Consider the following 16,531-nt stretch of genomic DNA (forward strand, 5'->3'; position numbering starts at 1 on the left):
TCTGCTCACTGATGATCTCAGGCAAATATGCCTCTTTCTCTGGCTCAGTTTCCCCTTTGGGACTGGACAAGATATTGCCAGACCCCTTCCAAACATCCACTTCTCTGATTCTCTGTGGACTCTCTCCTCCTCCTGGGTTCTAAGAGTCAGTAGTCCAGACCAGGGTCTGGCTCAGCAGGGAAGCAACCCCCAACCTGTTTCTTGGGTGCTTCTGGGAAGAAGCCTTCTCAAGCAAGCTGTAGCCCAGGCCGAAGCTGGGAGGTTTGTTGTTGTTTGTGGAGCCAGGCGGTTTCCAAGATGTCATTGCTCAGGGAAAACCATCATTCCTCCCAGGGATAAACAAGGCTGCTTATGGCTCAGCCCCTTAAGCCCGGAGAAGCTGGAGCCACTCACAGCAGGCCAGCTAGGCTCAGCCCCAGGGAGCCACCGCCTTCCCCTGCACAACCAGCTGTACCCTGGCTTCCAGGATGGGGTGGGGGTGGGGGCAGGATGGGGGAGGAGTGCTGAGGCCACGAGCCACTTGGGAGATCAGAGTTTCCAGGCACAGAGGAGAGGGGATAGTGTCCCAGGATACCTCTTCCTTCTGGCAATGGGCCTAGGCCATCACTCCAGATGTGTGGATAGCTGCCAGGTGTGTCCTGTGCTCCAGATGGCCCCAGGCTCCTCCCCTCTCCCTGCCCTCCATGGACCAGCCTACTTGTACCTGGCACTGTGGCTCAGGCTGCTGCTGGAGAACTGTCGGCAGCTCCCAACTTAGAAAGGGAGCATGCAAGAAGTTATTTCGCAGTAGGCATGCTTTTTACCACAAAGCCAGGGCTCTCTGTGGTGTCCTCAGTACCTCTTGCTGGGGTCAGCCTTGGGCAAAATAGCAGGACCTCAGGTATTCAGGGCAGGGAAACAGGGGGGTGACGGAACAAGCAGAGAGGTGGAGAAAGGTCTTAGCAGAGCCTCTGGGGACCAAATGGCTGGTGGGAACCTGGAGGGAAGGCTGGAGGCAGCCAAGAGGAAGATTGTGGAATGAAAGGTGCGTGGCTTTGTGCCCTGCAAGGCCAGGGTAGTAACTGATGTCCAGCCAGAACACGAGACCTTCACCTCTCAGACCTCGATTCATGGAGCCCCCAGTTGATCCAAATAGCAGCTTTGTCCTGTCCTCTCTGCCTCCCCACGCCTTGCTTCTTTCCTTCCATGTGTATTGAGCACCCACTGTGTGCCATGCACTTGCCAGTTACTGGAGATGTAGATCTAAAGGGTCCAATCCCTAGTCTAGTGCCAGGGATGGGCAGGTAATGGATAGTAACAACACGGCTTTCATGGCGAGGCGCAGGAAACCGTGGGAGCCTGGGGGAAGCATCCAACCCAGCCTGGGAGCCTCAGTAAAGCTTCCTGCAAGAGGTGAGGCTGAATCTGGTGGCACAAATACTTGCACATTGAAGGAGCAGGTCTCTGTCTATCCACCCCTCTGAGGTGTAGATGTGATTCCCTCCTGGCCATAGATACTGCTTTTGTATGTCCAACCACACGCTCCTCCTTATTGAGGGAGGCCATCTAGTGTGTTGTTTGGGAACGTGGGTTCTGAACTTGAGAGCAGGCTGTCTCCTACCTTACCGTTTTATGCCCTTGGGCAAGACACCCAGCCTCTCCAGCCTCCATTTCCTCAGGTGGTGGTTCAACCTCATCTGATTAAATGAGATAGTATTTGTAAGGCCCTTAGACATGCTTCATCCCTATTGATTCTGGGTTGCGTAGCAGTGGGAGTGCCACTAGCTCCTTCTCGCATGGAAATTCAGTGATGTAGTTGAGATGCCTGGCACGGGTCTGACACAGAGGAGGCATTCAGCAAACAGGGGGTGGTACAGCAGCCTTTGTACAGCGGGGAAACAGTTGGAATGTGCAATTAGAGATGTGTACAAAAGTCAAGGAGCTCACAGAGGAAAGAGCCACTGCCTCCGCTCAGGGAGCAGAGGAGGAGATGCTGGGAAGATGGTCTTCATTTTTAAAACAATCTCTTAAAGTGAAGGATAACACACACACAGAAAGATTAGAACTATACAGCCAATAAACTTTCCCTAAGTGAACATATCCATGTAGTCCCCATCCAGATCAAGAAATAGAACATTCTGATACCCCAGGAACCCCATCTCCCCCATGTACCCCCATGTACCCTCAGTCACTGTGGTCTCAAAGGTGACCCCTGCCCTGACTTCCATCATGGATTAATGCTGCCTGTCTTTGAACTTTGTGTAAATGGAATCTTTGAGTATGTATTCTTTTATGCTGACTTCTTTCCATCAGCATTTTGATGATAAGGTTCGTCAATTTTATTGTATCAAGTTTTATTTTGTTCATTCTCATTGCTTTGTGGCGTTTCATTGTGTGAAAATGCCATAGTTTACCCATTCTACTGTTGATGAACGTTTGGGTTGTTTCCAGTTGGAGGCTATAATGAATAGTGCTGCTGGGGATATTCTTGTACATGTCTTTTGAAGCGCTATATATGGTTTCTGCTGGGCAAATGCCTAAGGTTTGCAATTGCTGAGTCACAGAGTTGTATATAATTAGCTTTGGTAGATATAATCATATAATTTTCCAAAGTGTGACACCAATACATTCTCCTTCAAGTTGTATATGAGAGAGCCTGTTATTCCACATCCTTATCAACATTATTGGTATTAGATATTGTGCTATCTAATTGTGATTTTAATTTGCATTTCCTTGATGACTAATGAGGTTAGGTATCTTTTCATATGTTGATTAACCATTTGGATAACCTCTTTTGCAAAGTGCCTGTTCAAGTCTTTCTCCCATTTTTCTGTTGGATTTTTTTTTTTTTTCTGATTGATTTGTGGGAACTTAAAAAATATTCTGGATATGGGTTCATTGTTGGATATATACATTCCAAATATTTTCTCCCACTCTGGGGCTTGCCTTTTCACCCTTTGAAGGGTATATTTGAAGAACAGAAGTTCTTAATTTTAATGAAGACCAATTTGTCAATCTTTTTCTTTGTCTTAGACTGCTTGTTGAGTCCTGTTTCTTTGCTTATTACAGGGTTATCAATATATTCTTTTGTTATCTTCTAGAAGTTTTATTGTTTTACATTTTATATTTAGAACTAAAATCTATTTGAAATAGATTTTTATACATGGTGTGATGTAGAGGTTAAGACTATTTTTTCTGGGTAAATATCCAATTTATTAAAAAGATCAGGTGGGTGTGGTGGCTCAAGATTGTAATCCTAGCACTGGGAGGCCAAGGTGGGAGGATTGCTTAAGGCCAGGAATTCGAGACCAACCTGGGCAATAGCGAGACCCCCATCTCTATAAAAATAAAAAAATTAGCTGGGCATAGTGGTACATGCCTATATTCCCAGCTACTCGGGACACTGAGGCAGGAGTATCTCTTGAGCCCAGGAGTTCGAGGTTGGGTGAGCTATAATGACATCACCACTGCACTCTAGTCCTGGCAAGGGGTTGAACCCTGTCCAAGGCAGCATTAAACCTGGCCTCATGGGGATAGGTGAGAATAGGACTTGAGGAGGTTAAGGTGTTGGGGAAATGAGACAGCGCAGGCACACACACATAGCTACACACACACACGCATGTGCACACACGTGGAGCTGGCAGAGAAGCAGGGTGCCAGGTACGGGTGGAGCCCAGGGTGAACTGGTTCCTGAGCAGAGCACCCAGGGGTGGGGCAGGAGAGGCCCAGGGGGCCTGGTGCTCGCCCTCTGACGAGGCATCAGTCCCCATGAACACAGGAAGAGACTGGAACCCCCCAGCTCTCGCCACCCTGCCTTTCAGAGAAGAGAGCTGGAGCGGTAGAAGGGGTCTTTGGGGCTGTGGGCGGGGGCAGAGGCTGTGAGTCTCCCCACCACCCCCATTTAAGCATCTGAGCTTTTAAGCATTTAAGCGTTTGAGACCCTGGGAGGAGAAGGGGCCTGGCGAGGCAGTGATGGGATAGTGCAGTGCTGGGACCTACACCTTGGGAGCTGCCTCCCCGCCCAGTGAGAAGCTGGCATTCAGGCTGGTGGGGAGGGATCTCCAGCAGGCTGCAAAGGGCACGGTGTCCTTCTGGCTTGGTCAGGTGACAATGCCCAGAGTAGGGAAGGTTGCTAAGAGGGCTCTCCTGTCTTCTCACTCCTCAGGGATTCCCCTTCCCTGAGTGTTGGCTTTGCCCTGAGTTTCTGAACTGGGGTGAGATACTTTTCTGTGCCTCAGTCTTGCTTTCAGTAGAATGGGTATGCTCGCTGCTGTGGCGGCTTGCCTTCCTGAGCCTCTGACAGACCCATGAGAAGTTATTTAGAGATAGGAAATTATTTAGAGATAGGAAAGTTTCAGTCTGGTCAAATTCCTCCTTTCCTCTCTCTCCTCCTGCAGTTGGGCCTCAGCTGTAGGGAACATGAACAGGGAGCTGCCTCCAATGGCTTCCCGGCTCCCCGTCCTGCACCGAGGTCATGTGTCTTCTGCTCCGGCTTCCCATGACAAAGGGAGTGCTGTGTATTGGGACTGGTCCCAGGCAAGGTTCCGGGCTGGATTCTAGTCCTGATTCTGTTGTATGACCTTGGGCCTATCACCCCCCTTCTGTGGGCCTCTGTTGCCTTATCTGATCAGAATTGCCTGGGGAATGAGAAAGAAGTGAAAATGCCTGGGCCCTGCTCATAGGGTGTCTGAGCCAGTAGGTCTAGCACTGGGCCCAGATAGAGGTATTTTAAAAATACCTATATACTTCACAGCTGATCCTAAAGTGTACCTCTCTGTTGAGAACCAACTGTCCAGATCGGTATTTTTCAAACTTTAATATGCAAACGAATCACTTGGGAGCCTGTTGAAATGCAGATTCTGCTTGGCAGGTGCGGACTGCAGCTAAGAGTCCCATTTCACACAAGCTCCTGGGTGCTGCTGTGGGTTTATAGGCCGCACTTTGCAGGTTGAGTAGTAAGAGTCTGCGTGGTCCTGTGAAGTTGGCTGGGTTGCTCATTCATTCATTCATTCATTCATTCACTCATTCACTCATCCATCAAACACTTAAGGTGGGGAGTGGTCAGACATGAGGCTAGAGGGAGACAGAGAGACAGCCCACGGTCTTCCAGGGCTACAGAATTTGGACTTATCTGAGAGGTACTGGGGAGTAGCACCAAAGTTTCAAACAGAGTGGTGGCAAGTTGAGATTTGCATTTAGAAGTCTGCCTGGCATAGCACAGAGGATGACCAGAGGGGTCTGGACCACGACTGGGAGGCGGACATCATGACTGGGGGTGACCGTGGTCTGGAGGGAGGTGGTGGTAGTGGCCATGGAGAGAGAGGAAAGATTCTTTTTTAAAACAAATTGGTCAATTTTATTTTCTAGAGTAGTTTTAGAAACTAAGCATCAAGTACAGAGAGTTCCTATATGCTCTGTCCCCTCACACACACAACCTCCCTAGTGGAAAGATTCTTGAGATTTAGTAAGTGACAGTCGGGAGGATTAGAGGATTGATCATGGGAGGACAAGGAGCAGAGAATGACATCCAACTGCCTGGTTTGGGTGACTGGCGGTGGCATCACTGATACAGGGACCCTGAGAGGAGGAACGGGCCTGGGGGAAGATCATGCATCCATGGGGCGCTGGGCTGAGGGCGCTGATGGGATGTCCGGAAGTGGTCTCCACGCCTGGCCCTGTCAGTGGATAGAGCCACTGTCCTCTCTGTTCCAGTGGTGGGCTGAGCCCCTTCCTGGCTTGGGCCTTTGCATGTGCTGCTTCCTCCCCCAGTGAGCCCCTCCCTGCCCCTTGAGCAGATTTCAGTCTTGGTCTTCCACCAGGGCGACCTTTCCCGAAAGTCCCCTTTATTCTGTCTCCCAGGCAGATCACGCTTTGTATTTATCTTCTGTTTATGTGGGTGACGACTTGGTTAACCTCTGTCCTTCCTCTCTAGCCTGCAAGCTCCATGAAGACAGGGATCATGTCTTTCTTATTCCCTGCTGTATGCACAGAGCCTAGAACAGTTTGGGTGCAGAGCTGTTCCGTGAGGATTTGGTGAATACCTGCCTATGGCGTCTAGATGCAAGAGCGGGGTCTGGGCTGGCAGTGAGGACCCGGAGTAATCAGTGGCCAGATGGTGCAAAGGGCGACTGTAGCCTGAGGAGTGGGTGGGTGCACGAGGGAGCGTGCAGGACTGAGGTGAGAGGGGGCCTGGGACAGGTCCTGATGGGCAGGCAGAGAGGCCCACAAAGGAGTGGAGAAGTGGAAATCCAGGCAGGAAGACGTCAAAGCCAAGCTGCGTGGGGTGGGGGAGGCTACCCTTTATTGACTGCTATGTGTGCCAGCGTGGTGCTGAGCTCTGGACGTTATTAGCTCATTTATTGCTCTAACAACACTGTGAGGAGGTATTATTAATCCCATGTTGTGGCTAAGGAAACTGAGGCACAGAGAGATTGAGCCCCAGGTCACCCAGCCAGTAAGTGTGAAGTGGGGACCAGTATTTGAAGCTGTCACCACTCCATCCTCCTGGAATTTGCCAATCTGTGGTGTTGGGGTGGGCTGGGGGCAGAGAGTGGCCTGGAGGGTCTCCGGGCTGGTGGCAGAGGCATCACTGGGCTCTAGCCTCTGGGTGTCAAGAAGCCAGACCTGGAGGAGCTGGACTGCGGCTGGGCCAGGGGAGCTCCGTGTTTGCTGAGCAGCCGCAATTCCTGAGCGGCATACAGCCAGGGACTGGAGCTGGGGACCAGAGCGTGCCAAATTTGCAGGAACAGCCCATCCCGAAAGTCAAGCCCGGAGGTCCAGCACTGGGCAGGAATTCTAAGAGCTGCTCCCTTCCTCAAACAACTTAGCAGTTCACAGAGCCCTTTCCTGTCCTTTCTCAGACTTGGTCCCTATAGCTCTCTGGAACAGGAGGCAGGTGGCATCCTTGCCCCCTTTCGAGGCAGAGAAAACCAGGCTTGCAGGGGTGGTAGCCTGGGATCACAGGCTAGCAAATGACAGAATGAGGATTCCAGCCCAGGTCCTTTGGATTGACATCCAGTGCTCCTTCTGTAAAATCCTGGCTGCATAAGAGCCACCCTGGGACAGAGGCAAACCCCAGCCCCCCGCCCCCCAGTGCAGGAAGTGGTTTTGAGGGCAGATGCCGAGCCTGGCATCTGTGGTGGACGTGATGAGTCATCGCAGTGAGGGCTGCAGGTTGCCTCTGGGTCAGCAGACCCGTCCCTGCAGTTCGTAGCTGTGTGATGTTGGACAAGTCACTTCCAGTAGCCCATGACCACCCCAAACTCCACCGCTGGTGGGGGTCTGGGGCCCAGGAGCCACAGCTGGAGTGAGCAGGAGCTCTTGGTGTCATAGCTGCCATCCTTCGTCGGCCTGTTTGAGCTTATGATTGGATTTGGCAGAGGATTTATTAGATCCTAAGCAGTTGGCTCCACTTAGAGGGCCTGGTCCGTTTCCTGTGTGCTTGTACCAGGTGAGACATGGGCAGAATTAGCCCTGGTCCAGTGATGCCAAAGAAGCGTTGGATGGGAGAGACACTGACCCCCTCGGGAGGGTGGGGCAGCGGCACCCAGCACTCTGGACCCAGGGCCCTGGGTGAGCAGGCTGGTCTCTCTGGGGAGCTCTGGCTGGATTCTTGTCACCCCAGCTGGTTGCCTAACTGGGTGTCCCCAGCTGCCTGCACTTCCTCCATCAGAGCACACTCACTGCACTCCTTAAGATGAGCTGTCTCGCCTCTGCTTTTTCTGAATTAACTGAGGGCAGAGATTGTGTCTGACTTCTTCCCTGCTGTCCTCTCAGTACCCCCCTCAGTGCCTGGAGGATGAATGAACGCGTGAATGCACGCATGCCCCAGTCCTCCCCTGCTCACACCGTCCTGCCCGCACCGTGCGCTGCGGGTTTGATGTGGCACAGCTCTGCCGGTGTCACTCCGTTGCTCCTGGGGCAACCCCAGGCCCTCCGTTTCATTCTGAGACCTGGCCCTCACCTATGTCTCCTCTCCTGCCCTGATCTCTCCTATACTTGCCACCTCCCACCCTGCATTTCTCAGGTTTCCTGTACTTGCTCCAGAGCCCCCTCAAGCCACCTCCCACCCCAGCTGTCCCAGGAACGCTGGCCTGACCAAACCTGCACACGGTCCATGCTCACGCAAGCCTGCCCACGGGCTCTGGGCCTGCTCAGCGTGGGATGGGCCCAGGTGAGGGTCCTCAGGTGGCGTTCCTGGCCTCTTCCCCCGCACCCAGATCCCCCTGAAGTCCCCAAACATTTGTGTGTAAGGAGCCAGGAAATAGAGAGAGACCTTGGACAGAAGACACAAGTTCTAATCCTGCATCAGCCTCTCATTTCTTAGGTCATTCCTTTACCCTCTGGAGCCTCAGTTTCCCCATCTCTAAAATAAGAGGAGCCTACTGATAGCTCTTATTGTATCAATGCTCTTCCTGGCCAGGGCTGTGAGGAGACTCGAGGGAGTCCTGTGAGTGCAGTGGGACATCACTGGGCTCTGCTGTACGTGAGGAATCAGGCTCAAGGGGTTGGGAGGCTTGGCCCGAGTTACACAGTGAGAAAGTGGCCCCACTGGGGATCAAAATCAAAGCCTGACTTGGGCATCTGAAACATAACCACTGGGTACCCTGAGAGCCCTAAAGTCCTGGGTGATTTCTCTGTCAGTCCCTCTGGGCAGGGGCCCTCTGGGGACAGGCACCCCTGCCGGCTTTGTTTGCTTTGGCCTGGGTTTGGAGCAGGGTTGGCAGAGGCAGGCTGACTTGCATTTCTGGTTTTGGGTTTGTTGCTGCACTTTCCCCTAGGGGTGGGCGGGCTCAGGCTGACAGTCACCGCTGGGACAGGCCTGGGCCCCGCCCCCAGCACCCAGGAAAGGGGAAATGCGGTCTGCTCCCCTCAGTGCCACTGTGTGCCAGGCCCTGAGGCCACCCGGATGCTGCTTCCGTCTTTCCCCAAGGACTCTCAGAGGCAGGTGGCCGGGCTTGGGGGAGGCCTGGCTGTTGGGGAGGGTCATATGGATGTGGGGCACCAGGGAGCTGGCTGTGGGGCAGTGTGGGTTTCCTGATGAAGAAGACTGCTCCCTGCAGTGGGGGCGATGGGCTGGAGACCTGGATGTTCACGGGGACCGAGATCTGAAGTGGGCTTGGGATGAACAGAGTCAGCAGGCCTGGCTCTAGTCCCAGCCCAGCCCCTGATTGGTGCAGGGAGGCTCTGGGCCGGTCACTAAGTCACTGTCCAGGCTGGGTCCTCAGTCTTCCTGTCTGTTCAATGGAGGGTCTTTCTCTCCACTTGGGAGCTGCCTGGGGGTGGGGCTGAAGCATAGCCCATAGTTTCCAGATGGGCTCTGGACTGGGGGGTCTGGCATCAAGATCGCCAGTTTCCACTCTGGGCATTCAGCAGGGTTTGCTTCTAGGGATACATAGGAAAGAGACACTACTGTCTACGGTCCTTAACTTCAGAATTTCCCTCAGATCCATTTTTATTTTATTTTATTCTATTATTTTATTTTTATTTTTATTTTTTTGAGACAGGGATATAGGTTTATTTCTCAAAAAGGGTAAAGGGGTTTTAAAGAGACAGAAAACATTTTTACCCCTTTTCAGGCCATTCTCCCTGTTACATATTCCCCACTGTCACTTTTCCCTTCCGTGTATATGGAAGGAGGGGCGACATAGTCATCGAGCTACTTCCTGCTGAATCGGGGTGATGTTTTACATGGAAGGTACAGATTATCAGGTGAAATAAAAGGGCATAAGCAATAACTACAACCGTGAGAAATGATGAGGTGAAATGGACTGGTGCCTTGCACACAATGTCCGATATCGGTTTGGGTTAGAAAAGAAATGTGGGGCCCCTGAGTGAGCCATTAGTTGTACCTGTAGATGATCCAAGAGACCAGCTTCTGCAAATTCAGAAATCATATACAGAAATACTTGCACCAAATGAAGTTTAGGACAACATACCCAGCAGCAAGACAGAACAACAGAAGAGGCGTTAGCCCCAGGAAATCCTCACTGAGGAGTTGTCCCTTTATCCTGTAGATAGAACCAAAAAATAGTAGAAAATATCAGCATTTTCATTTTTTATCTCAAAGAGATACTTTAGATCACTTAAGGCTGACCCCTCCATTGGGGGTGACACCTCTTTACTTTGGTATGATGAACCCAAGGTTTCACTTCTGACATAGTCCACCTTTAAAATCACTACAGCTACCACCACCATCATCATGTCCTTTAAGAGCTTTATGCTTTCTATAATATGTGCTCCTGGTTTGTCACTTGGGCATATTAGTTATCCCATTTCACAGGTAGAGACCTTTAGGCCCAGATGGTTAGTAGCTGGCTCTTCCTGACCCCTCTGTGTGACTCTAAGCTGGCCCCCATCCCATCCCCACCGGGCCTCAGCTTTCCTGTCTATGCAGTGGGGATTTAGGATTGCTGATGTTTCAGAGTCTGAGGCTGTGAGGACTGAGGGGGGCCCTGGGTGGAGTCACCTCCAGCTACAAGCAGGGTTTCCAGGGCAAGAAGACCACAGGGTCAGTGGACACCTTCTTTGGCCTGAGAACCAGAGCCCAAGGTGTGCCCTCCCTGACCCTGGCCAGATCGTCCTGGAGTCCTCTGGGACCTCCCCTCCCTTACTCAGTCACCCTCTCTGCTCGGCAGGGCTCCACTTTCACTTTCATGCTCCCAGGCAGGGGCTCTTACCCATGCTGCGCTTTCACATCCGCTTTGGTGCGCCCACATGCCAGTGTGAGCCCTGACACGTGGGTGCAACACCCTGCCGCTGCCCTGAACCACAGCTGGGCACTTACTCCCAGCTGTGGGCCTTCACCGTTGCAGATGGCCCAGGGTGCCAAAGACGACTCAGCATAGGCATGGCCTCCATTGGTGCCGGAGCAGCTGTGCATAGTGGATAAGTCACTGCTCTTTACGCTCAGTTTTCTCATCCACCAAATGGACATTAATGGTCTACAATAAGAGTTCTTAGCCCATGTTCTGGGAGTACTTACCCATGAAATTCTGCACCTGTGTGTGTGTGTGTGTGTGTGCACGCTTGTGCACACACATGTACACATATTCCCATGCATCTGTACAGTCCAAGGTATGTGTGGGGTTTTTCTCTTTTTTAGTTCTATGTGGCTATGGCTTCTTGAAGGACAAAACCTGGGCTCTGAATAGTTCTAGCTCTAGCAGTCTAAGTCCTTGAGTGAGGGGGGCCCCGCCCAGGCCTGAGCCCTGCTTCCCCCGTGCGGCTATGGCACATTCCTCATGTTCTCGGGGCCCTAATCTTCTTGTGAGATCGTTGCTTTTCAGACTTTCACCAAAGGAACTATTCTTTCCTTTGCAAATGAAATCTACTATCAGAACGCAGCAAAAACTTGAGGGTTCTGAGGGCTGTGTGAGAGGCAGGAAATGCTTTGCTTTTTTCTTTTTTTAAGGAGTCCCTGAGGTTTCTCCAAGCAGTTTAAAAGTCACTGGGTGGGTGATCCCCGGGAGGTTCTGTGTCTGTGACATCTGGTCAGTGCAGGTGTGAACAATGTTTTAAAGTTCCGGTTTCATTCCAGTTTACTAGTTTCAAAGATACTTAAACACTCAGAGCACATTCTTGTTTGAATGACTCACTAGGAACTTTTTAAGACTCTGAGTGAGGTAGTGAGACCCTGTGGCTACATTCAGTGGCTGCTCTGGCTTGGGGGCTTGGCTTGGTTCTGGTCCATGGAGGCAGAGACTGCCTGGCTGCTTCCTTACTCACAGAGGCAACTTCTCCACTCTTTCCCTCTCTGTAAGCTGGGGACAGTGACACTTCCCTTCTGGGGCTGCTAGGAAGGCCAGGTAAGAGAGGGAGCTCAAGCACGGGTGCGGTGGCTCATACCTGTAATCCTAGCACTCTGGGAGGCCGAGGCGGGTGGATTGCTCGAGGTCAGGAGTTCAAAACCAGCCTGAGCAAGAGTGAGACCCCATCTCTACTATAAATAGAAAGAAATTAATTGGCCAACTAACATATCTATAGAAAAAATGAGCCGGGCATGGTGGCACATGCCTGTAGTCCCAGCTACTCGGGAGGCTGAGGCAGCAGGATTGCTTGAGCCCAGGAGTTTGAGGTTGCTGTGAGCGAGGCTGATGCCACGGCACTCTAGCCTGGGCAACAAAGGGAGACTCTGTCTCAAAAAAAAAAAAAAAAAAAAAGAGAGGGAGCTCAAGCTGGCATGGTGCCTGACATCTAACAGGAGCCACATAGATGGTCATTACCTCTCCCTCATCTCCTGCAAACAACTGCCTGGGTTTTTGATGGAGCAGGAAGTTCAAGCAAGGAGACAAGGGTGAGACCCTTCCACTGCTCAGCCAGAGGGCTTTTCAGACGTGGGAGTGCATGATTCAAGCCACTGCCTGATTTTGTACCAGCCTCTATGACAGTGAATTGAGCATGGTGTCTGGCATCTCATAGCCTCCTCTTCTGAGCCTCTCTTGTTTTCTTTCTGTTTCCCAGATGTTTGAGACAGAAGCAGATGAGAAGAGGGTGATGCCTTTGGAGGAAGGGAAGGGGCCAGGTGCTGAGGACCCCCCACCCAGCAAGGACCCCTCTCCTGGCCAGGGGCTTCCTCCAGGACAAGACCTTCCACCCAACAAGGACTCCTCTTCTGGGCAGGAACTCGCTCCTGGCCAAGAACCACTGTCCAGCAAAGACTCGGCTACCAGCAAAGAACTCCCTCCAGGCCAAGAAGCCCTGCTGGGCAAGGGCTCCCCACCATGCCAGGACCCCCTTCCAGCCCAAGACCTCACACCCTGCCAGGACCTTCCTGCTAGTCAAGAACCCCCTCCTCCCCAGGACCCCCTATGTAGCAGAGACCTCCCTGCCACCCAGGAACCCCCTGCCCAGGACCCGCCCTGTCAAGATCTGCTTCCCGGCCAGACCACCGTGCCAGCCACGGCCCTTACTGAGGAGACTGTGAGCTCTGGGGACCCACCAGCAGCCACCAGGGACCCACCTGCGGCCTCCAGGCCAACCTTTGTGATCCCCGAGGTGCGGCTGGACAGTGCCTATAGCCAGAAGGAAGGGGCAGAGGGGGGCAGCTCGGGAGAGGAGGAGGATGCAGAAGATGCGGAGGAGGGGGAAGACAGGGACGAGGAGGAGGATGAGGACACAAGCGACGACAACTACGGAGAGCGCAGCGAGGCCAAGCGCAGCAGCATGATCGAGACGAGCCAGGGCGCGGAGGGCGGCCTCTCGCTGCGTGTGCAGAACTCGCTGCGGCGCCGGACGCACAGCGAGGGCAGCCTGCTGCAGGAGGCCCGCGGGCCCTGCTTCGCCTCCGACACCACCCTGCACTGCTCAGACGGCGAGGGCGCGGCCTCCGCCTGGGCCATGCCTTCGCCCCGCACCCTCAAGAAAGAGCTGGGCCGCAATGGCGGCTCCATGCACCACCTCTCCCTCTTCTTCACAGGACACAGGAAGGTGAGAGGCCGAGGGGTGGAGGGCAGGTTACCTGTGATGAGGGGGGGCAGGCCTATGGACTGCAGGGAGCCAGCTGTCACCTGTCCCATCCCTGCTCTTTGGTGAGCCTCCCAGTGACCCTTCTACCCTTTGACAGAAGATAAAACTGAGGCCCAAGGGAACCAAGAACGTAGAGCCTGGACTTAAACTCATGACTTTAGGACTCCAGATGCTGTGTTCTTATAGCTTCGTTGTGCTGCTGGTCCCCGCAGAAAGCAGAGCAGGGGTGGCCCAGCCCGCGCCACTGCATATGGGGATCTAAAACCACTGCGATAGCGGGTAGAGAAACAGAGTTGCAATTTAGACATGGGCCAGGCCTAGCCATACCAGAAATCCACCAGCCAACAGCAGCAGTGACAGTGCTCAAGTTTTCTGTCCCCGCATTATTCTAAGCAATTGACATTAACTAATTCCTTCTTGAAACAGCCCTATCAAGTGGGTAGGATTTTGTGCCCGTTTTACAGATTAGGAAGCCGAGGCACAGAGGAGTTATCTAACTTGTCCCAGGTTATAAATGTCTTAACCAGAATTAGAATCTGGTACCAGGGCTAGCGCTCTTAACCACCATGTTATTTGCCTTTTGCAAATATTTATAAATAGATAAATGAGTGTTTATTGATTTTCTGCCGTGTGCCAGGCCCTGTGCTCTGTGCCACACAGCAGGGGCTACAGAAATGTGCGAGGCTGATCTCAGCCTTTGAGAAATGATTTATCTGTGTGGGCCTCGAACGTGGCCTGAGAGTCGACAGACTGCGCCGTGGCCTTGAAGTCCACCATCCAGCTTGAGTCGGCTCTGTTTCTTACTGCGTGGCCTTGGTTGAATCACTGAGTTCCCGGGAGACTTGGTTTCCTTTTCTGAAAAGTAGGGGCTCATAGCACTCATGTCCCAGGGCGGTTGAGGATGAACCGGGAGAGACTGGTGCCTGACAATATTAGCCACATCGCCTTAGGGAACGCTGCTTCCACCCCTCTCGAAGTACAGCAGCCAATACGAGGGGTTGATATGACAACTGTTGTGAGCCCGGGTGGCTGGGTGGTCAGTGCCCGTGGAGTGCAGCTGACTGTCAGAGATCTGGAAGTTCAGGAGGAGAGACCCCAGGGCCTAGGGCCATCAGGGAAGGCTGGAGACAGATGCTGCTCAGGTTGGCTTAAAGGTTGAGCAAGTTTAGAATAAACAGAGAAGATGAGGCAGGCATTCTTTGGCTGGAGTAGGGAATTCCTAAAGGGTAGGAGTGGCAGACACATGACATGCATGCTGCCATTCCTCCTCCAAACACATGGCAGACATCACTAATGGATCCCAGCATGCTTCCTTACCAGGTTGGTACATAGATAGCCTCAAGAGCTTGATTAGCTTCTTAGCCCCTAGCAGTATGACAAACCTGGCATTTGGGGAGACACCTTTTGCTGAAAGGAGGTCAGGCTGGAAGGGTAGACTGGGGCCCTCCAGAAAAGGGTCTTGAACTTTGGCCCCAGATCAGGGATTAAACCCCAAAGAAATTGGGACTGGATCGTGGTTTCCTCATCTGTAAGCCCATGTGGTTCTCAGACTTCCTCTGTGGGGCTCCAGAGTCACCCGGGGGAGGCTAGTAACATATGATTCCCAGCCCCCAGCCCCAGAGCTCTGGAATAGAATTTCCAGGGGTGTTGCCCAGACCCTGCATTTTAAACAAGCCCCCCAGGGATCATGATCTCATGAAAGTTTGAGTGTCACCATCTCAGGTCATTTCTTGATGCAGCTGCTACAGAGAGCATCTGGAACTCTCTGGCCAAGGCGAGGCTCGGGCTTACTCAGATCAGGCCTGGGCACTCCTCTCTGGAGGGCAGCTGGGGCTCAAGGGCCCACTGCTAGAGTCTTCTCAGTTCTACTCCCCTGCCACCTTTACTCCAGTAAAAATATTTATACACAGAAAAATTCACACACACTCAGGCGTGCACATCTATGTAGTTCCCCAGCTCGGTTGACCTCAGCTCCTATTTTGGGACAGATACTTCAGCCTGGGAGTCCCGCAGGCCTGGACCAGCCCTCTCCTGGCCTCAGCTTCCTCCTTTGGTGCCCAGAGTTCCCACTGGCCTCTTCCTCTCCCCCACCCTCTTTTGGTCTGTCACCTCCTTCCTTGGGCTTGAGTGACCGGGCTGGCGGGGGCCTCAGAGTCTGCCCCAGCGCGGTGGTGGCCACTCTTGCATGGGGCTCTCACTTACCAGGCCATTGTCCAGCTCCATCACTGCTCGCTTGTGGCCTGAGACAAATTGCTTCTCCCTAGCCTCAGCCTGCCCGCTGTGGGATGAGTGCCACTCCCACCTCGAGGCCACACTGGGAAGGTGAACAGAGGGGCATGGTGGCACTTTGTGACTGGTAGCTGGTTCTATGCCTGCTACTGGTATCCTCTGCTCCTCTTCTTCCTCCTCAGCCCAGGGTTACCATTTATGGAGCACCCACCGGGTGCTGAGTGCCAGGCACTGCCCGAGTCCACGTATTTGGTCTTCCCAGCAACCCTAGGGAGGAGGGGCTATTACCATGCTCATTTCACCAGTGAGGAAACTGAGGCGCAGAGAGGGGCAGGAACTTGCCCAAGGCCCACCGCCAGTGAGGGTGGGAGCTCACCCTCGTCCAGGCCTCTGTGACTGCACCCAGACCCTGCGTGCCCATGCTGAGGCGGGGCTGGGGGCGGGGGCTGGCAGAGCGGAGGCAGTGGGTGCCCTGTGGCTTCCATCTTCCTGGCGTTGGCCTGGCTCTCCTGGGAGGGTCAGCTGATGCTGACGGCCACTGTTCCCAAGCGAGGCCAGGCAGGAGGTAACGAGGAGAGGGGTGCAGTCTTCAGGCTGTGGAGTCAGACAGACCCAGGTTCCAGTCTCAGCTCTGCCTCTTCCTTCCTGGCTCTGAGACCTTGGCCAAGTTGCTTCTTGCTCTGAGCTTAAGTTTTCTCTTACAAAATGGGAACACTACGTCTTCCTGGAATTGTCCCAAGGATTCAAAGTATCAGGACACAGAAAGCCCTGTGCCGTGGCCTTGGGCTGGTCATTTGTGCTGCTGTGTGATAAGCAGAGGCTGCCCAGGCGCATGCTGCCTGCCGCAGGGTGACAC

At 53.1% G+C, this 16,531-nt stretch overlaps 1 protein-coding gene across 6 annotated transcripts in view; it reads left to right on the forward strand.

Annotated features, from left to right (window-relative positions):
• Positions 1 to 16,531, forward strand: part of RGS3 (regulator of G protein signaling 3) — a 121,087-nt gene that overhangs the window by 94,902 nt on the left and 9,654 nt on the right. For 5 of the 6 annotated variants that reach the window (XM_012768862.2, XM_012768864.3, XM_012768867.2 and 2 more), the window contains one exon: positions 12,442 to 13,407. In XM_012768862.2, coding sequence (XP_012624316.2) covers positions 12,442 to 13,407 — 966 coding nt within the window. Of the gene's footprint in view, positions 1 to 8,781; positions 8,923 to 12,441; positions 13,408 to 16,531 lie in introns of those variants that run through there. The other variant, XM_012768868.3, reaches the window with a different exon arrangement.

Source organism: Microcebus murinus, chromosome 12 (assembly GCF_040939455.1).
Source record: "Microcebus murinus isolate Inina chromosome 12, M.murinus_Inina_mat1.0, whole genome shotgun sequence".
NCBI classification, from domain to species: domain Eukaryota; kingdom Metazoa; phylum Chordata; class Mammalia; order Primates; family Cheirogaleidae; genus Microcebus; species Microcebus murinus.